The sequence below is a fragment of the Patiria miniata genome, unplaced genomic scaffold (assembly GCF_015706575.1).
Source record: "Patiria miniata isolate m_02_andy unplaced genomic scaffold, ASM1570657v1 HiC_scaffold_13, whole genome shotgun sequence".
Taxonomy (NCBI): Eukaryota; Metazoa; Echinodermata; class Asteroidea; order Valvatida; family Asterinidae; genus Patiria; species Patiria miniata.
The window spans coordinates 9258192-9282870 of NW_024037051.1; the positions used below are offsets into that span (position 1 = coordinate 9258192).

General features: G+C 39.1%; 1 protein-coding gene across 11 annotated transcripts in view; it reads left to right on the forward strand.

Moving 5' to 3' along the window:
- Nucleotides 1-19706, forward strand: part of LOC119721207 (anion exchange protein 3-like) — a 67431-nt gene extending 47725 nt beyond the window's left edge. For 9 of the 11 annotated variants that reach the window (XM_038191148.1, XM_038191144.1, XM_038191145.1 and 6 more), the window contains 14 exons: nt 498-636; nt 2162-2345; nt 3825-4151; nt 5517-5721; nt 7006-7224; nt 9219-9367; nt 10187-10381; nt 11050-11469; nt 12256-12345; nt 14227-14393; nt 15098-15351; nt 16789-16958; nt 17564-17737; nt 19448-19706. In XM_038191148.1, coding sequence (XP_038047076.1) covers nt 498-636; nt 2162-2345; nt 3825-4151; nt 5517-5721; nt 7006-7224; nt 9219-9367; nt 10187-10381; nt 11050-11469; nt 12256-12345; nt 14227-14393; nt 15098-15351; nt 16789-16958; nt 17564-17737; nt 19448-19495 — 2741 coding nt within the window. In that variant the 3' untranslated portion in view covers nt 19496-19706. The remainder of the gene's footprint in view (nt 1-497; nt 637-2161; nt 2346-3824; nt 4152-5516; nt 5722-7005; nt 7225-9218; nt 9368-10186; nt 10382-11049; nt 11470-12255; nt 12346-14226; nt 14394-15097; nt 15352-16788; nt 16959-17563; nt 17738-19447) is intronic. The other 2 variants (XM_038191146.1, XM_038191154.1) reach the window with 1 other exon arrangement.
- Nucleotides 19707-24679: the final 4973 nt, after the last annotated feature.

Below are 24679 nucleotides of genomic sequence, written 5' to 3' on the forward strand. Positions count from 1 at the left end.
TGGTGACCATGCGTTTGTTCAATAAGAGGAGTTACTCTCGATCAACCCACTGAGTATGACATAGAGAAAGACAATGGTTTTGCAAAAGAATTCATGCCACATGGGTAAGGGCAGGCACAAAATAGTGATCACTTTGTCCAAGTCAGGTATTCGGTTTTTTTCCCGTTTTTTATCGGGTCGGGTCGGTTCGGGTCGGTTTTACCTTGAGGGAGTTAAGATCGGTTTTGGTTTGGATTCGGTTTATATCTCTAATGTTTTGGGTCGGTTTGGCCTGCTCGACCCGACCCGATGCACATCATTAGTTTAAATGCAGGGACTTGCACACCTTAAAATTTGTCATTCCTTTAACTTTTTCAAACAACTTGCTCACTCTGGCAAACATAGCTACTCCTGTGAAGGTTTGAAGTGTGTACACTGGGTAGAAGGGCATTAGCATTTCGGTAATTTAATATTAATGCATGAGACTAATCCAGATCTTGTCTTGTGATTTATCCTAGGTTTAGTGTTACTAGACATCCCTGAGACTACGCTACCAGCTATCTTCAATGCCATGGTGGAAGGAATGCTGAATGCCGAGCTCATACAACCAGAACAACATGGATTGGTCTTGAGAATGTTGCACCAATCTGCTCGCAAGTATGTTATACTGTCATCCTGCAAGTCATGTGAACTGGAAGACTTGTATAGTGTTTGTTATTTCACTTCATTGAAAATAAAAAGTGTTGGAAGATTATGTAGAGAACATACTAAGAGAACCTTTTTTTCTGCCAATATCTTCTATCTTTAGTAAGGGAATGAAAAGGTGCTTGCCCGGTTTAAAACAAGTACGTTTATGCCCCTCTCACACCAATCCAAGACCAGTGCGAGGTCACTTCGGAAATGCAATTTTTCAACAGTATCCGTGGTCTCCGTTTTTGTGTCCATTTTTTGAAGCCAGCACGTTTTTATTTCGTGGTACCCGTTTTTACTTCGTGAGTAATCCGTGGCCACCTCGGAAACACCATGGGACCAACCCGTGCTCATGTCTGTTTCCTGGAATTCACGGACTGCATGCCAGCGACATCTCGTGGCCATCCCGATTGCATCCTGTGATGACTTTGGCGCCAGCTCGAGACTACTACGTGGTGTCAGTGGTGACTACGGCGCCAGCTCGAGAGTACTACGTGTAGTACGCGAGCACTTCGTGGCCAACTCGTAGTACCATCGAGTACCGCGTAATGAAAACGGCTGTAGAACAGGCCAACATTCAATCCGGGGCCATCCCGTAAAATCCGATGTAACTTCAGTCCGTGGAGCATCTGTGAGAATCGGCCCACGGAAGGAATCGACATGTCCTTAATTCGTGGTTAGTTTGTGGCAACCCGTGAGATCTGATTCCATTTCGTGGTTACTTCGATTTTTTAACTTTTGCGCCCACGGACACCTCGGACACCTCGAAGTGGCCACGAAATGGCTTCATGTATTGGTGTGAGAGGGGTCTTAAAACAGGCCAGGGGCCTGGCCGCAGTTAATGAACCCCAGCCAAAGCACATATTTATTACCATTCATAAGTACCTGTTCAACAATTAATTGTACTTCATGTTTTGTGAAACACCCCTCTAGCCATGTGTATGGTATGTGCCTCGCGTGCGTAGAGCAAAAAAATCTCCTTATATTGAAATAAGCACATGCGGCACTATTGCACAATATGGCACAGAATGCAGGAATTGTGTTTGAAACCAGCCGGTGTTTTAACAGCAGTTTAAAACCACCCACGTGACCGGTCTCCACCAATAGGAATGGGTAAACTATCTTAGGTATTGATGAATTTTGCTTTAAACACACATACCAACTTGCGCTTGAACTGTTCCTTTAAGTAGTCTCTACATTCTCTCTGCAATTTAATACAAATACTGGAGAATGACCTTTTCAAATCTAGCAACTTTACAATATTGGTTTGAATTCACTCTTTCCAAATTGGAATATTGAGACTGAATGTTATGAATGAAAACCTAAAAGATTGTCATTTTATGTCAGTTTACTATCAAATTACACCGTTTCCTCTGTTGACCAAAGCAAGTGTTACCTTTTAAATAGATTTTTATTCCCCAATTTCCTCAACTCCTTTTCCATCCGAGTTCCCGCCCCCTTTTGAAAGTGATAATTTCTTGTTATCTTCCAGGAATGTCACAGAACAAACCGGTCTCTTTCAAGCCTCAGTCAGACGTCTTTCAATGTACGCCGGATCGGATTCGTCTCGCAAGACGTCCGTCATCAGTACCTCGCCACCGACGACGAATAATGCCACAGTCCTGTCGCCCTCTTTTGACAATCATGCCAACGGGGTAAGAGGAACATTATTGTTTGTAAGTTGGATGAGTTATTAGCATTCTATAGATGAATTTGGCGAATGTATTTATATGCTTATTCATAAATACCGGATTCGTTAATTGTCCGCATCGTGGACCCTAGCCCTTAATAATATTCAGTCATATTTTGAAAGTAAACGTTTGGAAAATAATTGACTTTTTTTTTCCATTGACTTAGAACTTTGGAAAATAACATACTTCCCCTCAAAACAAAACAAAAGATAAGCAAGTACCAGACCAAAAGAAAACAAACAGAATATCCCAGAATAGATGACCTTCTCAGCTGTTATTGAATCGGCAGTTTACCAGTTCTATCTAACAAGATTGGTTTTAATCTTGCCAAACATCTTGTGATGCAATTACATGACCAACACTTCAATCCATGTATCCTAATTAGATTATTTTAATAAGTGGTTTACTTATTTCTTTATCCCTTTGCTCTAAGCGTTCCAGGAACGAGTTTAAGTTTCTGGTGGGTCAGCGAACTAGAATTAGATTTTGGGTTCAATGGAGACTCGAGAGTTAAGACCAAAAAAAACCCAAGGAACTAAACTTTGGCTGTTTTTTTTCCACAATAATGTTGGCATAAGAGCTTTTTGCAATGTATACTTTTTTAATAAATGGATTCCATACTCTTTTAACGCTAAAAAAGTTCAGCGATTGTAAAAAAAAAAAAAAAGTGGAGAAACCGGAGTTCCCAAAATAACAAAATTAGTTTTTAACAAAATACACATAACAATGGCCTTAATAGGTGTAATTGTCTTATTGGCATTAACATTTTGTCACTGATGGCTGAATCATCAGTTTTACTTCAAACAGGATTTCAAAATTGACCACCTCTTCAGATTCGGGCTTTAAGTGGCCATTCCAACATTTGGTCATTTTGAAGAAGTATGTACATGAAGGCCTAGTCTTTAAAGGGAAGATACAACATTTGCAAACATCAAAAAACAAAATGATCAAATTTTCACGAAATATCTTACTGGATTATTAGGGAAGGACAGTCTCAAGCATCCTGTTAAGTTGTGGTTCCTGGTATGCTGGAATTTTCAAGAAAAACTGTATTTTTCCAACGCTGGTCGGCCGACCAGCATTGGAGAAAACTGGCTTTTTTCAAAAAGTGCTCCGAATTTTTCATATTTAGTTCGTCCGCATTTTCTTTGCAATTGATTACACACCTGTGAAGACTACAAGCCTGCTAGACTGATTATCTGACCTTACAATTCCCCAAAGTCTATAAATTGCTCCGTTTCATCTTAAGTGGGGTCAGGGAACCAGACTACAAGAATATGATTGGTTTTCTTGGTTTTTCAAGCATATTTGAACCCAAAACGTGAAACAAGTCAGTGTAACAATATTTGCAATAACATACTAATCCTCCAAATCCATTTATTTCTGAAAATTGCAGCAAAAGCACATGTTGTACATTCCCTTTAAGCATAAACTTTGATTTTTTCAAACTGGTGTCATTCCCAGGCTGACGAGGTCCGCATATCAATGCTGGAGAACAACAACAACAGCAACGCTGACGTGCCACTGACGAGACGCCTAACGGTTCACGGCGACGGCATCATGAGAAAGATTCCCACGGGATCCGAGGCAGCCATCGTCATGATTGCAACCGATGAAGCCTTTGAGGAACCAGTCATGACGTTAGTCCGTCTCGAGGAGGCGATCGTCTTTGAGAACTTTCTTGAAGTGCCTATGCCCCTGCGGTTCATTTTCTTCATGGTTGGACCTAGCTTTGCCGACACGGATTACCATGAAATCGGCCGTGCAATGGCTACACTGTTTTCAGATGAGGTAGGTTGTGACAAACCATCTTTAGAATCGGATAAAATTTCAAACCTGGCTGGTGGTTAAAGGGAAAATACAACATTTGCAAACATCAAAAAATAAAACTACCAAATCATTTTGTAATACCTTGCTGGACTGTTAGTGAATGACAGTGTAAAGCATCCTGTAAAATCATGGCACCTGGTATACTGTCATTTTCAAGAAAAGTGGTATTTTTGTATCAATTTCCAACGCTGATCGGCCAATCAGCGTTGAAAAAAAACTGGCTTTTTTCAAATACTGGCCCCAGTTGACCATCGCACTTGTTTGCAATCGATTACACACCTATGAACGGGTACAAGCCAGCTAGACTGTTTCCCTGACCTTACAATTCCCCAAAGTATGTAAACTGCTCTGTTTCTTCTTAAATGGAGTCAGGGAACCAGACTACAGGAAAATGATTGTTTTTCTTGGTTTTTATAGCATTTTCGAACCCAAAACCTCAAAAAAGTCAGTGTAACTATATTTGCTATATATTCCAACCCCCTAATTCCATCCATTTCTGAAAATTACAGCAAAAGCAAATGATGTATATTCCCTTTAATATAGAAAAGTGCATGGCTTTTGAAATCCATAATATTTCCAGTTGCACTTTGTAATTATTTAGATATTCAATCACAGTGTATCGGGTTTTGCTTATATTTCATCATCATTCTTTACAGTAAACAAAAGTCTGTATTTCTAGGAACAATGTACTTTTGAATAGTTTTGGGGGTTATCTTCAGTTTCTTGGGTTTTGATGGCATTTTATGAAAATGCATGAGATTAACAGTTGCAGCCAAAAAAATTGACATTATGTTGTGGGTCATTCTTTAAAATTTGTTTCCAAAGTGTTCAGTTTTCTTTTCCCAGTTACCTCTGAACTTTGAAATTTGCCATTCAAGTGTCATTAAAAACTACTTCAAACTATTTTTTATTGTTGGGTAGGTAGTTTGTTTTTATAACCAGTCTTCAGAGGAGGAAGGCATTAAGAAGTGCATCCAGAATACATGTCAGATGTAAAAGGGTATGAAACAAATTGACCCTCAAATTCATAGAATGACCCCTATGCAACTAGAAGTTGTTATCTGCTTTTTTGAAGACAAATGACCTATTGCGGTAGAATCGTGTTAGAATCGCGTTAACGCAGCTTGTGAAATGTTGTCCAATTACATGATATACAAATGGACGCGGAACGCGCAAAATCTGAGACAAACAAAACTTAGTGTACAAACATTCCATAGGGTTGTCTAAGGGGCATGGCTAACTCGCAAACGTCGATAGGTCAATTGACACACATTCAATCAGGAATCTATCCAATTTAAAAGACAATGGTTGCCGATTATTTTGCAGGTGTTTCGAGACATCGCCTACACCGGTTTAGACAAGCATGACATCATGAAGGGAATCAGCGAGTTCCTGAATGACACCATGGTCTTACCACCCGGAGACTGGGATCGAGATCTGCTACTTCCGATCACGAGGATTCAGAAGAAAGAACAGGCCAAGGTGATGAGGAGACGACAGACTCTCAAACCGACCAAAGAGGATACTGAGGGTGGGCCATATTATTCCAATTACACCTTGTGCATTATTTATGTGTCACTTTGCTTATCTGATGTCCATGCATATTCATGAGTAGATCTACCAATCATCTCATGTTATTACACCTTATATATTTATGAGACATTTGGCTTTCCATCTATGATCATTGCACCTTATACATATTTTTGGGTGACTCTGCATATCATTATGCATTAGGCGAAGTAAAAAAAAAACATGTTTCTCGTCCCCGCCCGCTTCCTTTTTGGAGGCCGCCTGGATTTTTTTATTATTTTTTATTTTTGAAATATGCAGTAAAAAAACACAGAAAAAGTCCACAAATTCATCGGAAAATAAATTGTAGACCAATACAAGTCTAAATGACACTGTAAATATGTTCAGTTCTCTTGTCCAACTTATCTTTCATTTTAAAAGTGTCTTTGAACAGTGGAAACACCAACAATTGCAGGAAATTTTTAAATGGCGGCCATCTTGAAACAAATAAAAAATAAAAAGCCCCGCTTCCTCCTTTTTTTCGAAAACCCGGATGAGAAACATGTTTTTTTTTTATTTGGCCTTATATATCATTCTTATGTAAATTTATATTCCAGTTTACTGAATTAAATATGCTTGCACATCATAAATATGATCAACAAACTAACCTCTTGAGTTTTATACTCTTTTTGCAAGGCGTATATAAGGCATTCCTCTGATATATATATATATTTTTAATTAATGGGCAATTCCACAGAATTATAAACCTCAGTGCCAAAACTTTAAAAAAAATTCCATAGATGAAACGTGTGTATCATTCTGAAGCTCATTAGCTGTATTTTATTGAAATATTGTTTATTATTGTTCAACGGTTCAGCTGTTACTGTTAACATACAAATTAATAAGTACACCAAAAAAATAATCAACTTTTGTCTGAGTACATCCAACACCATGGTGTTTTGAGCCAATTCTCCCGTAGCAATAAAGGCTGATAGATCATTTCTTTTTTAAGTCATTGTAGTAACTACATGTAACTGATATGTTTTACCAGAATCAAAATCCATTTTATGATGTAACTTTATTATGCACATTGCTGATTTGCCCCAAAGCAAAATGTACGTCTGACACAGTGGAACTGCCCTAATGCATATTTATGAGCAAATCAGCTTTCAGTGTACATTATCACGTCTCATACACGTTAACTAGTTTACTTGTTTGTCAACAGTTCTAAGCACTGGCGACAGCTTTTGAGCATTATTTTACTGATGTCTTTAACCAAGGTTCTCTTCTCTGTTTCCCTATGTAGCTGTGCTTGCATTGGCTAAAAAAATGCACATTGAACTCCAACTGGATCCCCTACGTCGGACCGGTCGGATATTTGGGGGTCTCGTCAACGATGTCAAACGACGATACCCACATTACTGGAGTGATATTACTGACGCTCTCAACTTCCAATGTCTGGCTGCCTTTGTCTTCATTTACTTTGCCTGTCTGTCTCCAGCTATCACGTTTGGTGGTCTGCTCAGTGAGTTATCTTACTTTCTTTAAGAAAGACATTGACTTATTGGCTGACTGCAAACATAGGGCTGGATAGCTTAGTTGGTAGAGAGCCAGTACTAAGTAAATTTTTTTCCTTAGTTTGCCAGCATTTATTACTAATTCTAGAAATGTAAATTGATTCTTTAGTTCTTGGGGTAAGGCCAAAAAAAAAAATATTCAGTCTCTGGTCAGTGCGCGCGTCGATTTTAATCATGCGCGTCAACCTTTTTTTTTTCTTCAAATTAACACGGAATCTACAACAGCGCCCTCTATTGCTGCGCCTCCTCAAATTTTTGTACCAAGGAATGGGAAAATTGTACCAAGGCAAATGATAAAGGGCACCAAGGCAAATTATGGAGGACACCAATGTATAATGAGGACACAAAAAAGCAAAATAGTACCCACCTTGTCTGTACAATACAAGCTTGAAAAAAAAAAGCCACCCAAAAAAAAAAAAAAAAAAACCACGTCGCCACATCAATTCCGGAACTTCGGTCTGACCAGAGACCGATTTTTTTTTTTTTTTGGCCTAACATACCGGTATTTTAATAAAATTGCTAGCTATAGAATTCGGAAATCTTAGACATGATTGTTATTTCTTGTATTTCTTTATATTGTCTTTGTTCTTAAGGGTCTGTGGGCAACATACGGCTGTTTTTAAGGGTTTTCTGCATGTTTTGTCACCACTTATCACGTTCCACAAGATGAATGGAACATTTTGATTATTCCTTTGTTGTCATTTTAGTCCTGTGTCATACGTCCAATTTTACTCACATAAAGTTGTCTTTTGAATTGAAATGCCTTTGAGTGGACTTTGTTTGACAATTAATGAAAACGTTCCCATTGGGGGCATTATTCTTAGTTGATGTTCAATCTTTTCCTGTAAGGAATCATCTCATAAAATATCCAGGATCAGTTGCAGACAAGTTTATCCACATTAGACCCATTGTATTGGGAATTAGTTGCCATAAGGCCAAAAAAAAAATCAAAGAGCACCAAGGAATGGGAAATTGCACCAAGGCAAATGATCGAGAGCACCAAGGCAAATTATGGAGGACACCAATGTACATGAGGACACCAAAAGAGCAAAATAGTACCCCACCTTGTCTGTACAATCCAAGCTTGAAGAAAAAAAAAAAGAAGCCGCGTCCCTGCATCAATTCCGGAACTTCGGTCTGACCAGAGACCGAATATTTTTTGGGGGGGCCTAACGGAACATAGCGCTCATTTGCTTTGTTACAATTAGAAGTGTAGTAAATACGCAGCAACAGGACCGTTTTCAAACGTTTAATAGAAGGTATATCGAGACCACAATGACGAATATTTCTGGATCGCACGGTATTTGATAGAAGAACTCACATTCTTTCAATTAGTAACAGACTTATTTTGTTTGTGATCTGACAATAAATTGCCCTTTCCAGTTGAAATCAACACGTTTTCGGTAAAAGTCAATGGCAAGGTGTGAAAAAAACGCACGTTTTGCGCTACTTTGCGCAAGAAAACCTGCTTTAACTTCTTAAGCATTTGTTGTTGTCATTTGGATCAAGCGGCATGTTGGAGTATAATACTTTCTCTTTACATTTATGTAAAACTTATGGTGATTGGTAAATTGTAACCCATTGCCCTAGTCAAAAGTACTGTATTTTTTCAGCATAAGACACCACGGTTTTATAATGCAAAATCCCGGTGCGTGCTGTGTGCATGGACGCGCGCGCGTAATATGTATACAGTGCTCCCATACACACACACAACGTAGGCATATATACATGTACATGTACAGTGTGCGCGTGTGCAGCGCGTGTAGCATTATTTGAACGAGTGCTGTGCGCTATGTTCCGATATGGTTTCTGAACAATATCCCTAGAATCTTCCTGGAATGAAGTTATTGGTTTGTAAAAGATCTGATAATTATCCTGGATGGATTATGAGATGACTCCAAAAGAATGTCCAATCCTTCTCTTTTTTCTTGACTGTCTTCAGGCGAGAAGACCAAGAAGTGGATGGGAGTGAGTGAGATGATCGTCTCCACGTCCATCTGTGGCATGCTGTTCTCTCTCTTCTCTGGTCAACCATTGGTGATCATAGGAGCGACGGGACCGTTGCTTGTATTTGAAGAACAAATGTTTGTGGTGAGTTGGATCAAATCCCTTGTCAGTAAAGAGAATCTGTAACCTCAGCTGATGACAGACATGTCTTGGGCTCTCTGGTTTAGACTCAATGCACAAGGACATGTACCCCCTCAACAGTTCACAAAGAGAGAGTTGGGAGGGACACAAATGCATGGCTGCTTTTTTGTCAGGTGCTCATGGAAAGATTAAAATTATGTACACGGTCAGCTTCAAATTATTTGTTTGGGTTTTGCACCAAATGTGCTCAAATATGTCTTGCACATGGAGCTCTCGGGAGCAATCCTGACTGACTGTTCATGCAAGATCATTGGAGGACTGAAAATAATTTGAAAACTGCCTAAGAAGCTGGCAAAGGTGCATGTTTATGACGAAACTTTCATAACAACCTGACCCAGGTATTGTGTTTAATAAATGCACATGAACACATATGCAGATGTTTTCACGCAACCCATAAACCCCAAAAATTGTGGCATCATCTCAAAGGCTGTTCCTGTCAATTACCAACTCACCTACTGCTGATTTAATATACGGAAGTAATCCATAATGGTAATTGTTTCTTAAGTTTGTTCTAAATAATGAAAGGTTTGCGGAAACACCATGTGCGAATAATTTCTCAACTAAGAGAATGGTTCTGAAAAGAACCAGAGGTATAAGTTTGTTCCAAACAAAATTTTCTTCTTAGTTCTAATGCTACGTTCTAAAGTTTAATTGCATCTAAAGTATTTGCAAATGTTTCTGGCATAATTTGCACACATTGTAAACTCTTGTAATTTAGTTTAAATGTGTTGAACGTTTTATATTCCATCTGTTTATTTCCAGTTTTGCGAGACGATAGGTATTGAGCTTCTTCCCTTCCGGACGTGGGTTGGTTTCTGGATCTTTGTCATCTCCATCGTCGTGGTAGCCTTCGAGGGCAGTATTTTGGTCCGATATTTCACTCGTTTCACCGAGGAGATTCTGACTGTTCTCATCTCGATGGTCTTCTTGTATGAGACCTTCCTTGGCTTGTACCATGTAAGTGTAAAAAAAAATATCTTATTTTCTGTTGATGTAGAAGTCCATTCATATGGATCAAGTAGTTCTTTTCTTTCGCTTATACCTCTGGTGAACTAGGTTCAAATTCCACCTGTTACAGAATTGGCGTGAGTTTTCTCTTAAATTGTCTGTGTGATATTTCTCCTGCACTTGAAATTGTAATTTCGTTCAATATCACCTCTCAATACTTCTTTCTAGTAAATTTAGAGATCTATTTTTGGGGCAGTGTAGGTTGCAATCTTGAACATGAAATTCTCTCACTGCTGCATTTTGCAGAAAAAAATAATAACGTTCATCAATTTTGTGCACAGAAGCTGTTGATAAATCCCAATTAGACAATCTTAGTGGTTTTTTTTTCCAGTCATTAACACTTTGCCTATACATGTATAAATAAACAGGCTTTGTTTGACATAATTACTCATACAAGAAAATTAAGAATTGAGCCTTATTCAGGAATGTTAGGTGATGCACAATTTAGCTGTGTGAAAAGAGCTGATGAAAAATGATAAAGAACTTTGTTTCTGGAAACCCCTAGGGTCTGTGAAAAAAACATATTAAAATAATGGAGGATTCAGGAATATTAGGGTGAATATCAGTGTCACAGAGCCAAGTGTTCATTTTTGTTTTCCACCTTTCATCTCTTCCAGACAATCTGTGCCAATCCTTTGCTTCCGGAGTATTGCTTTGGCGACAACCTCCACCACGGCGTCGACGCAACCCACGAATCCAACTACAGCTCCTCAGCAAACTACACCTCCTTCCTACCCGCTCCAGAAAACTACACTGCCAATAGTAATCACACAGTGAACTATTACCAGCACTCAACGACTCCATACCCACACACAACCTACCATCAGACATTGGGGCACGTCGTGGAGGATGTACATAAAGACCCGAGTTGTTTACATGTGGACGAGTCTGAGTCTTTCCATGGGGATACGTGTTCACCGGGCCATTGGACGCCGAGACCCAACACGGCGTTGTTGTCTATTATCCTGACATTTGGCACGTACTTCATCTCCTACTTTCTGCAGATTTTGAGGAATAGCAGTTTCCTGGGAAGAACAGTGAGCAAAGAGTTTCTTAGTTTTCTCCTCCTACAACTGCTGGCGAAATTCTGTGTGGCGCGAAGCAGTTTATGATGGATAGGCACGCTAGTTTTTGTATGCTAACAATGTTAGCAGAAAAATGATAAAAGTGCTAAACTTGTAAACATAGAATCCTTGGTTACAGAATGTAAGCATGCACATAAGCCAGAATTTTCTTGCTAACCTGTGAAATATGCTTACCGTAAGCACAGAATGTTTTTGCTACAATAAGCAGGGATTTTTCTAACGGTAAGCTGATAAGCTGTGAAAATGAGCCTATAGCTGATTTACTCATTTTACCTCTGCACATACCATAACGATTGCAACACACCCTAGAAAGTGTGCAGTTTTGAAAAACTCCTCATTTGTTAAAATTCCAGTTGCATTTCCTGGTTACTTCGTTTTTTCTCTCTTAATAAATTGTGTTTGGTACTTAGTAAATTTACCTGACTCAATAAATTGTTTGATAATAATTTAATCCGTTGGTTTCAGGTACCCTTTAAAGTGACATCCATTAATATTGACTAATTACAAGCAGATACAAACTCACTGCGAGCAAGAAAACAAATTGCTTATCTTTCAGCAAATTTTCCTGCAGTGTTTTTTACAAAAGTTGGACGCATTTCAACTCTTTGAGAATTTCGCTGTGGATGTTTCATGATATCAAAGTTGCTTCAATCTCACATATGGGTGCAGTATGAACCAGTCCTTATGAAAATAAATAAGGACTGATTGATGAATCTTATTCTCTCTTTTCCCGAACAGTCCCGTCGTGCCATGGGCAACTTTGGCATCGCCATAGCCATCATTCTCATGGTGTCCCTGGATTATATGATCAAAGACACCTACACGCAAGTAAGAATTGATGCTTGTTTGTGTTCCTAAATGTTGAGTTATGTAAATGTTTAGACAATGTAATGTGCTTGGTATTTGATTTATGGCGGTGTTTTGGTACGAGAATTGATATGTTTTCATTTTTGTTAGTTTTAGTTTCTTGTTAGGTTCTGGTGGTGACTCTTAAATGTCATTTTTATCCATCATACTTCATACTTGAGAGCTGAAGAAATTCCTTGGTAGCACCAAATGTCAGAATAAGACTTGATCTGTTGGCAGAATAACATTTGTTTTGCTTTTGCATGAGCTTAAAATTTAGGACTAACAGTAACAGGACATTATCCACAAGCTCTGCCTTCTCGGTGCTTTTTCCAAAACTTTCTGAGGAAAGAACTTTACGAGCTCTCTTTGGTGGTACTTAGGCCTGTACATGTGACCGCCTTTCTAAAACAGACATCTTAAAGGGAAGATGCAACATTTGCAAACATCAAAAACCGAAATGATCCAATTATCCCGAAATACCTGACTGGATTGTTAGGGAATGACAGTCTAAAGCATCCTGTAAAATCGTGGCTCCTGGTGTGCTGACATTTTTAAGAAAAATAGTATTTTTGCAACGCTGGTCGGCCGACCAGTGCTGGGAAAAACTGGCTATTTTCAAAAACTAGCTACTCCATATTTCTTATATTTAGTTATTCCACATTTTCTTTGCAATTGATTACACACCTGTGATAAGTTGATACTCTGGCCATACAATTCCCCAAAGTCTATAAATTACTCCATTTCATCTTAGGTGGGGTCAGGGAACCGGAGCACAAGAATATAATTGGTTTTGTTGGTTTTTCCAGCATCTACAATCCAAAAACGTGAAGCAAGTCAGTTTAACAATATTTGCTAAAACATATAAATCCTCCAAATGCACTTATTTCTGAAAATTGCAGCAAAAGCCAATGTTGTACATTCCCTTTAAGCACTCAAAAATGTGTTTGCTGAGGTTTTCTTGATTTGAATCGGATGCGTATCACACTCTTAAAAAAATATTTGAAGATTATACATGTATAGTTCCCTTCAAACAACTTGTAGGCTATCAGCTTTTGTCCAAAAATTGGGCCACTGGTATCAAATGATCAAAAGGAGCAATGCTCATAGCGATTTTTGGCAAGGTTTGCACATCTAGAGTTGGAAAATGTGTGATAGCTTTGCAGTGTGAGTGGTGGCAGTTTTTTGGGTGTTATCACATTTATTTTTTTTTTCAAAATGGCTGCCAATATGCTCGTTACTGGATTTATTATTTGTCGTAACACGCATGTTTTGGCCGCCATGTTTGTTTAAAAAGTGATAAAACCCAAAAAGCTGCAACCGCTGCAATGCTTTCACATAGTTTTCCAACTACAGGGGTGCATACCTTGCCAAGAATCACAATGAGCATTATTCCCCTCATTTGATACCGACCAAACCCCCAGGCTGATGGCCTATTGTGCCCACTTCATAATTCATTCAAATATAATTTTACTTTGGTGGATTATCTTGCATAAGGGACATGCTAATTTTTAGTATTGAGGTTTACACATAATTTACTGACGTAACTTTAAAAGCTTGGTGTATACTCGGTGATTTCTAAGAGCTTGTTAAGAAATTTCACCAACCCCCACTCGAGCAGTCTTGTGAATTTCTCACAATTTTTCAGACAGCACTGATCATATATTGCTTCAGTGAAGAGCCATACTCTATATTAAAAAAATAATCTCCTGTTCTTTTCAGAACCACACATACTCACAAAAGACATTCATTCACATGGTGCTACCGCAAACTTATCTTGTCTTAGTATCTTTCCACCCTGCAAACCTTCAAATCTCAAAAAAATAATAATAATTATAATTTCTGGGTTGTTTTTGTCTGCAGAAATTGAGCATCACTGATGGTTTTATCCCCACTGATCCCTGTAAGCGTGGTTGGATGATCAATCCTCTTGGTTTAAACTATGCACTCCCTGTAGGCGCCGTATTTGGTGCCATTGTACCAGCTTTTTTACTCTTCATCCTGCTGTATATGGAAATCCTCTTAACTGGGTAGGTATAGATTCGCCTTGAATATTACTGAGATTGTCCATGGTTAACAGTTACATATACCACTGTTTACCTTAATCGGCCTTGCAAACAAACTGGCATGCAACGTGAATTGGTGTTAACATCTTTGTCAAAAACAGTTTTGAGGGGCAAACTTTGATTTGAATGTTGCCCCACATACCGTTTTTGAATGTCTCCTTCCCTGATTCTCTCCTTCTAACTTCATGAAAGTTAGGCATCTTGCCAGGATTTTCCGACCATTTCCAATCCAGTATACCTAGATGAGTACCACAATCAATGAGTAACCACTGAGTTTTTTGGTTTTGCCTGTCGGCCTACTAACTTAATCAGCACTGAGTAATGAGTATTATACAAAAACTTTTGAACAAATATTCCCAAACTTAATCGGGTGGGACTCAAACGCGCGTCCTTCTCCTTATTAGTTCAGGTAGCTGAATCATTTGGCTATCCCTTATCCCAAACTCCTACCTCCTAAAAGAAATAATTTACTCTTTATTGGTCAACTTCTCATCAAGCAAATGTATTACATGTAATTGCACTTCATTGTCAATTACTGAGTGTAAGTTACATACATTCTTTCCTAGGATTGTGTGAACAATGTTATCTTTTAGTAGAGATACTGTGAAAGATGTGAGTTTTGAGATTTTATATGACTGAGCAGTGTTTTTTCTTTTACCATCTCACAGTCAGTTTGTCAGCAAGAAAGAACACAAACTACGCAAGGGGACAGGCTTCCATCTGGATCTGTTCCTGATGGGTGCTCTGTCCTTAATGGCTGGTTTGTTCGGCCTACCGTGGATGTGTGCTGGCCCCGTACGGACGGTGTCACATCTGGGTAGTCTGAGCGTGCTCACAAGGACGGAAGCTCCTGGCGTCAAGCCAAGATTGGACCACATCAAGGACCAACGCATGACCAATTTTGCAGTCAGTTTGCTTATAGGTGAGCCATTCTATGAAATAAATGCTAGGTTGAACAAATACATTGACAAGAGGCTGCAAGTATTTGAACTTGTGACCTGTGGAACACCATTCCAGTGCTCTACCAACTGAGCTGTCCAGCCCTATGTTGGAATTCCCCCATTTTGTCAATGTCGTTCAAGGGATGCTAGTCAGAAGCCATAAACCTGTTTACCATGTAGCCAGGGATCACGCCCAAACTCACGATACCATCAACTTTGTCAATGCTGCTAACCCGGGAATTAGCATTTTAAGATCTCTCAGAACGGATACGTACTGCTTTTAATTTTTGTTTGGCTGATCTTAGATAAAATGAAATAAAATTCAGCTCAGCGTGAAATTCATTACTATTTATTGCTGACTGGTAAAACAAGAAATTGACATTTATGAACTTGTTGAAATGAAAAATATGTAATTTTTTTTTAAGATTTCAAGTCAAATGCATATGACTATTTCCTAGAAAAGATTCTTTAAATAGTTTGTTTGAAATTATAATCTTATTGCTGTGATAATTTCTGGTAACATGGATTTCATTAAGACAAGTTCCATTATATCACATTTGAATTCTGAGTCTATTACTGTGATTGTTACAGCTTTTAAAGCACACTTCTTAGTTCTTCAGTTACAAGATTCCTGTGCTACTTTCTTTGTTTTGATTCTTAACTTTGATTAATTCAGGTCTTACGCATTTCTTGGCTTCCCCATTGAGAGAGATTCCTATGCAGCGTAAAGTGAATTCTGATTCTATTCATAAGATGGGATTTGCATCGGGGTTATGTAAATTCATATTAGGTTTTGCTCTTCACCGATGTATAAACACTGTAACTCAGTATGTTCTTCCCGAGTGAAAGTGCAAAAAAAATCACTCGGGTGGGACTCAAATTGAAAGCAGGAGGTCGTGGGTTCGAGTCACTGTCACTCAGCTGTAGCTGTGAAAGGCAAAATCTGATATGAATTTACATCACCCCAACGCAAATTCCATCTTATGAATAATTCTGATTCTAAGACAAGATAAGTTTGCGGTAGCACCATGTGAATAAATCTCTTTGTGAGTATATGTGGTTCTGAAAAGAACCGGAGGGACTCAACGTTTCGATCAGTATGCTCTGCCCGTCATCAGGAAAAATGAGGGATTCCAACGATGATGCGATATTATAAGGATGGGTGTGAGAAGGATGAGGCGTGAGAAGGATGCAAACTGGTGAAGCTCGAAACCGGTGAAGCTGAGAAGGATGCAAGTTGACTGATGGATGCTGGATGATCACTGGAGCATACCAGTACACGTAGTGGGGGGCAAAGGGGAAGGATCTCAGGGTATAGGTGACCCATAGGCGAGAACTGAACCTAAGTTGTCCTAGGGAATAGGAGACCCATTGGACTTGAGGATGGTTCTAATTCTGATTCTAATTCTTTATTCCAGGTTTGACGCATTTTATAGCCCCTCTACTGCGAGAGGTACCCATTGCAGTCCTCTATGGTGTCTTCCTGTATCTTGGTCTCAGCTCCTTGAGTGGCATTCAGATCACTGAGAGAATCAAGATCTTCTTTATGCCCAGCAAACATCATCCGGACAAGAAATATGTTCGCATGGTGAGTACATTTATCGGTACAAACCTTGATGAATCAACATAGATGTATGTTTGTCGGTCATACAATACACACACGAATCGTCCCTGGATGAGACCGGATGGCTAGTGGTGACTTTTGACAGACTTGTGATTGACTTGTGATTGACTTGCGATTAACTTGTGATTGACTTGTGACCGACTTGTGATTGACTTGTGACTGACTTGTGATTGACTAGTAATTGACTTGTAACTGACTTGTGATTGACTTGTGATCGATTTGTGATTAACTTGTAATTGACTTGTGATTGACTTGTAATTGACTTGTGATTGACTTGTGATTGACTTGTGATTGACTAGTGATTGACTTGTGATTGACTTGTGTCTGACTTGTGATTGATTTGTGATTAACTTGTAATTGACTTGTGATTGACTTGTAATTGATTTGTGATTGACTTGTGACTAACTCGTGTTTGACTTGTGGTGACTCAAGTTGATTGAAACTGTAGGTTCATAACTGTAGTTGAGTTCATATGATGGTCATAGCATTTAAAACAAGTACCGGTACCTCTTGATTGACTTTTGACAACCTTTTCTCTGACCCAACATCTTGTCTTTTGATCTTCACAGGTCAAGGCATGGAAGATGCACATGTTCACCTTTCTTCAGATTGTCTCCTTGGTTGTCTTATGGTTCATTAAGACATCCATTATCTCCATGGTATTCCCATTTGGTCTGATACTCCTGGTTCTCATCCGACGCAAGGTACTTGGGTTCTTCTACACCTGGCCTGAGCTTGAAGCGGTGAGTCTTTACACATTTATTTATCACATCCAGTTGTACAAGGAGCGAATTCATTTCCATCTTCACTCTTTATTTTTAAGCATTAAAAATTGTTCTTGTCTCAAAAGAAATCAATAACATTAGTCTTAGAGTGGGATACTTTTCACCTAAAGAGCTATGTTCTCAACCAGTCTGCGCCGGAGGCCGTGATAACACGCTTTATATAACCGACATACAGATACTTGTCATTTGATTGGTGGAACTCACATCACGTGTCATTCGTTATTACTGCCATTCACGCCGGGGCTCAAAAAGTACTATCCGCCCATGGGGAATGGGAAATACTATTGAACAGTTAGGATCATTCTTGTTCCATGACGCGGTATTTGTGTGCAGATGCATGCTGGTGTGCACGTTCAGGGTTGCGCGTAGCGCGAATTGTTCCAAAGAGCCAGCACTACAGCGTTGGGTTCAAACATTTTCGTGAAGGGGTGGTTTGGAAGAGAAAAATATATTTTTCACCAATTTTGTATTGAAATAAAAGTTTAAATATATCAAAAGACTAGGATCTTTCTTCGCCTTGTTAAATGGAAAAGTCCAGATTTTACCGAGCGATAATATTCTTCCCATTCCACGCTGATCCACTCAATATTTGTATACTGGCTGCTTTTGTACCCAGACACAGCTGACCGATTAAGACGTCAAGATTGCCTTGACTCACCTCTGGGTGACTTCTAAACATGCTAATCCCTCGTGCCTTTTTTACACACACACAAAGTCCGTGTTGTCTGTGGAGGCGGACCGTGTGCTGACCGTTGTGTGGGCCGTTGTGCACGGACTATTGTTGTAAAGTTTACGCTCCAGTGCACACTCCGGAGTATTGAAACGTGAGGTTTTGGCAAGAAATATTGTGCAAATACTGTTGAAATCACTCTTGCGAATCACTATTTGTGGCGTTTGGCTGTACATCAGAAATTGGCTTGGAAATTTTGCCTTTTGAAAATTTGAAATTTTGAGCAAAAATACACCCGGCGCGAAGTGGTTAAACAATATAGAGGTGAATTCAACATTTTAAGGGGAGTGGCTGAGGTGTTTAGGTCTGGGGGGGGGGGCAGTTAGCCAACTGCCACCCCTATAAATCTGCCCGTGCAATGTGTTGTTGGACAGGGCTGCAGTTGAGTCCACCACAAGTGCCTGCAAGTCCTTCACAATTCCTCCAGTACCAATTCAACTCACAAGCTATTCAAATGAGATTTTACAAGATTTCTGTAATACAGGGTGACCCCCAAAAAAGCTGTGCAAGCGGACACTTTTTTGGGGTCAGTACAGTATGCCGGTGTAGCGTGAATATCCGACTCCATGAAATGTGGACTCATTGGTAGTACTGCGCACGCATGATTACGATGCTATTTTTAGGATAGTTTCAGGAGAGTGACCTGTCGCGTGCGAGGGATCAACCAATAATAGGGAAATAGGGGTCCGATTTTCATAGGAGTCAGATTTTCATGTGACACCGGGATGGCCATGAGTGTGTTTAACATGAGGGCTGATTTTGTTGCAAACATGTGCTCTTGCATAGTAGAGCTTTGGTAGATTTTGTAAATTCTAACAAAAGGGACATATTATTCCTTTAGATTTGAGTTTTGTTCCAGAAGGTACTGTTTGGGGTTGGTTTTTTTTGGTTCATTCTTTATAACCTTTGACCTTGTTCATGCTTTTATTGATTCTCAGTTGGACAGTGAAGAAGAAGAGCATGAAGGATTTGATGCGTCTGAATGAAGACGGGAACGTCATCTAGCTGGGACCAGACAAGACTAATCAGCTGGAGTCCATCAACCCCCCAAACAACTCCATGAACTGCGTGTGGCCTGCCTGTAGCATTATCCTTTGTGCAATGAATTATCTGGATCTTTTTAATATTGGGTGCAGACCTTTACTGACATAGCTTTATAAGCACTGTATGCTCGGAGCTGTTCAAGAGGTACGAGAACTCGGAGCTGTTCAAAAGGTGCGAGAAAAAAAATCATGAAGCTTGCTTGGGTGGGACAGGCAACCACGGCCTTCTGTGCAGTAGTGCATATGCCTTAACTGCTCAACCGTCAAGCCTGCTGGGGTTGGCTGGCCATTTCAAATATGATATAGACAAACTTGGTGACAACAGTGGCAACAGGCTCGTGCGAGTCGCACTCAGGTACACGTATGTAATACGCATCCACTCTGGGTTCCTTCGACCAAAAGGGTTACCAAGATGGGCGCGCGTACCGTCTTTGAGAGCGCATGCGGCATGCACGTGAACGTGGCTCCATCGCAAAAATGGCTCCTAATTTTGTTCGGCATATTCCAGTATAGCAGTGGACATGCAGCCAATGGGTAATTCCACGGTTATTCACGTTACATTTTTGTAACGTGAGTAACCTATTTTGTGCGTCATGTTTATCATACATAACACATTTTTCTGGATGTCATCTTTGGTGCTTAGGTAGGTCTAGGTCCACTCTATCTACCATGGGGATAACAGTTATTAAACCTTTTCAGTAAGGTAATTACAGCCCAAGGAAACTCAAAAGTACATCAAAAATGTAACGTGAGTAACCGTGGAATTGCCCCAATGACTTTTCACAATTTTTTTTTGAGGGGCAAAGTAAGTCAGTGTGGGGCAGAATCAAGTAAAATATTTTCATCATCCAGAGGCAAAAATGTTTGTATAACATCGTTGGAATCCTGCTCATGTAAATGCACATAGACATAAGCGACTTATTAACGAAAGTCAAGTGACTTTTCCCGTTTTGTTTCATTTGATGAGAGATTGGAAATTTTACACATTTTACCATTTGTTTAAAGCCTTGTATTAAAAATCCAATGTAGCAAAATGCAGCCAGTGTAATGAAGAAATTAGAATCATTGATAACAACAAAGTTGTTGGTTGCCTGACTGTTTAGCTTTTCCGCTATCACCCTTTAAATTTTAATGTTTTTCATCTTTTTTTTTAAAGCAAGCATGGTTAATTTCATGAAACAGATTACATACATGCACCTAGAATTGAACATTAATTTTAAATTTTGATAATGAATGCCATATTTTGGTGTCGTTCAAGTCTAGCTCATTTGAAAATTGCCAACCATCATATTTATCAGTGCCACATTAACCTATGTACATGTATTGCATTAAGTGTATTTCTAAATATCAATGATGGCCGACACAGATTACAAATTACTATCAGATAATAGGCAGCGGTTAACTTGTAGAAAACTCCTTTTATACATAACCATGTCTGGTGTTATTAAAGAGGTTGTGGAATGCTCGAAAAGACATTTCCGTCATTTTTTGGGTATATGTAGCCTAAGGTGTGATGAAATAAAAACGACTATTGTTTCTTTCATGCAATGAGTACAAAGGGTACTTTTGAGAGCTATTTTTCAGGTCCTGTTTCGACCCGAACGTGCAATTTGTGTAAAAGTCGTCGTTGCGGGCAGCAAACAAAACACAGTAAATCGTGACGTAATAAACAGGACTCGTTTATGCTACTCTGCATCGGGATTCCTGTTTATTACGTCACGATTTACTGTGTTTTGTTTGCTGCCCGCAACGACGACTTTTACACAAATTGCACGTTCGGGTCGAAACAGGCATGACAGGACTTGAAAAACAGCTCTCAAAAGTACCTTTTGTACTCATTTTATGACAGAAACAATAGTCGTTTTTATTTCATCACACCTTAGGCTACATATACCCGAAAAATGACGGAAATGTCTTCGAGCATTCCACAACTTATTTAAACTTATTGTGATAGAACTATTTGCAAGTAATATTGTCAAAAAGAAAGAGGAAAAATATATATGCAATTTTGTCACAAGTATGGGGGGAAAGGGTGCCATGTCGTGCCCATTTTATTTTTGTAGATGACTCGGATTATTGTGGATGTGTCAGTTGAAGGAGATTTACTACAATGTTGAAAGGATGTCTCAGTGATGAACAGAAGTTCTGCGGCCAAGGAGTAAAGTATTTGTGTCCAATGTATCCTCCTAGCAGTTGTATGAAGTTACTGAAATTGAACACGTTTTAAATGTACGTGTGAAGGAAAATTACTTAACGCTTTTTTTGAACAACTCAAATTCGTTAAATCTGAAGAGGATTCACTTCCTTTTCTTGTCTTTCTGATTTTTTTTTGCTCTTGGGTTTGTTTGCAGCACTGTGTTTTTTTTTTTTATATATCAAAGGAACCTTTTTTGAAAGTCTTTCCTTTGAGACAATTTTCTTACTGGACAATCAGTCATTTCGCAGTGCCAATTTTGAATAACCTATGTATTGTAAATGGAAAATACAGGGCGTCTCCCAAAAAAATGTAGCAGTCAAACAGCATTTGTTTCTTAGGAAACTAAATTGGTGTTTTTTTGTGTGTGTAAAACATTACCATGAGATGATAGAGTGTTTCTTTACCCTTGACGGGATTTTTGTTCTGTGTGTTTTGGACTTTTTCTTTCAAAGTTACGGCAAAGCTTGTAAAGACTGTCAAAATCTGTTTGGGCCACTTTTTTCACCTTGTTGGTATGTGAATGCCTTTCATTAGATACCAAGTGGCCCAACTTGGAATTCAAGTCACTTCATTTAATTAGCTGTATCTCTGGACTGGGATGTCCAAATGAGATGGGATCAAGACCATTGTGTAGAGTATTTACTACAACTTCAGACTCTATAGATAAGTTTTGCAAAAAGAGAGTGCTATAGTGTTTTTATGGATTTTTATGCAAAATTTATGTTCATGGATTGACAGCTACATTTTTTTTGAGACACCATGTACATGTTATGATTTTGTTTCAATATTTATTTTTCATATTTAATACTCAAGATGAAACATGGAAATAAAAAAAGAACATCCGCTATATATGCATTGCTATTTCATGTACATTGTTCAGATTCAGGCCGGTCGCATTCAGAAATATGTTCTTATAAAATGTGCTCATAACTTTGACTGGAAACAATGATCATTATATTTTACATAAACGCACATTATGTTTTTGTTTTATTTTATAAACGCACATTATGCTTTGGTTGTATTATAGCATTGGTGTCAAGTTGGATTACTAATGAAGTTATTTAAAATTGAGATTTTGCAATTTTTATGAGAACAGATCAATTGATGTGTGTCCGTCAGACGATTTGGTGATTAGTAAATGATTGCTTGATTTGTGAATGATTAATGGATTGAAATAGCAGGGGAGATTGATTGGTTGACTTATGCGTTGAGTGTATAGTTGTAGTGTGGATTGTTTGTCGGTCAATTGATTGGTTGATTTGTTTGTTTGGGCATTGACCCACTTGGTGTCAGAAGCGTGGTTAGTTGGCGGGTCGGTCAGCTGGTCAGTTGATTGTGTATGTTGATGTCTTGATTTTGAAAATTGCTTTGTTTATGGAGAGGGTGAATGATGGATGGATGGCGATCATTGTGAAGCTGATAAAATTGGTGGATCGATTGATGTGCTGATAAATGTATAAACGATTGAATGGATTGTTAGTTTGTTGATCAATCAGTTGATTTGTTTGTTTAAGGGTTGACCAACTTGGATTCAAAAGCTTGGTCAGTCTGTTGGTCAGTCGGTTGGTTGGTCAGTTGGTTGGTTGTTTGATGTTGTGAGTAAATGGTCGATTCTTAAGTTGATTTAAGGTGGATAAAGGAGAATGATGGATGGATAGTGATTATGGTGAAGCTGAGAAAATTAGTTGATTGACCGATGTGCTGATGGATGTGTAAATCATTGTATGGATTGATTGTTAGTTTTAGTTGATTTGGTTAGTGGTTGATCCACTCAGAGTCAGAAGCTTGGTCAGCCGTTATGTCGGTCAGTCAGTACGTCTGGCATTTGGTCAGTCGGTCAGTCAGAGTTAATATTTTAGGTGGCTGAAGAGGGAGAATGATGGGTGATGATTATGCCATGGTGATGTGGGTGAAACTGATTGATGATGGTATAAACGATCGTATGGATTGTGGGCTGATCAATTGGTCGGGTGATTGGTCAGTTGGTTGATTGTTTGGTTTGTCAGTCAATCGGGTCGGTCAGTCAGTTGATTGGCTGGTTGATCTATGTTGATGTTTTGATTCTGATGTTGATGTAAAGTGGCTTTAGAGTAAACAATGGGGCAAGGTCGCGCAAGAACTATTGCTGACCATTGGTTAACCATAGTTCGACTAAAGTTAGCCTGAACTCTGTCTAGTCGACGGTGGTTGACTACGCTAGTCCACTATTTGAAACCAGCCTACTGGGCATGGTTGCATCGCTGGTAACCAATAGCCGCATGCATTCATAATGTACAGCAGGGAGCCTGAGGATCCAGAAGTTTAGGATGACATTTTGACCAGCGTTTGACTCGAGACGTTCGCACGTTGCTATTAGTGCGCAGGCGTAAGGTACGTCACAAATCAACCACTAGTTGACTAATGGTCTTTGCCCGAACTTGGCCTAAGATGATGATGATAGTGATGTTGATGAGATGACAAACGCGGTGAGACTAGTGGTGAGAGTATTGATGTGACGTTAGTGGCGAGTATGGCTGTGGTGATGTCGGTCACTGCAGTTTATGCTGAAAAAAAGGAGGAGGGAATAGTGCTGGTGTTTATGACTCTGCGTATGATTGTTGTCATGGGGGTTCTGATGATGATCATTGATGATGATTAGGCCAAGTAAAAAAAACCCACTAGTTTTACGACGAGGATGTTTTTTTTTAAAGGAAGGAGGTGGTCTCCCCCTTTTTTTTGTTCTGAGATGGTACATGTATATAGATTCATCAATTTCTTTGCTCTTTTGCTGATGTTAAATTGTGTCCAAAAAAGCCGCCACCTTTTCTATCATATTTTGAACTTGTATACACAAAATTTGATTGGAAACAATAATAAGACAAAAATATATTGCAATATATGATTTTTAAAAAGGGAGGTGGTGGTCAGGAAAAAGAAAGCGGAAGGTGACG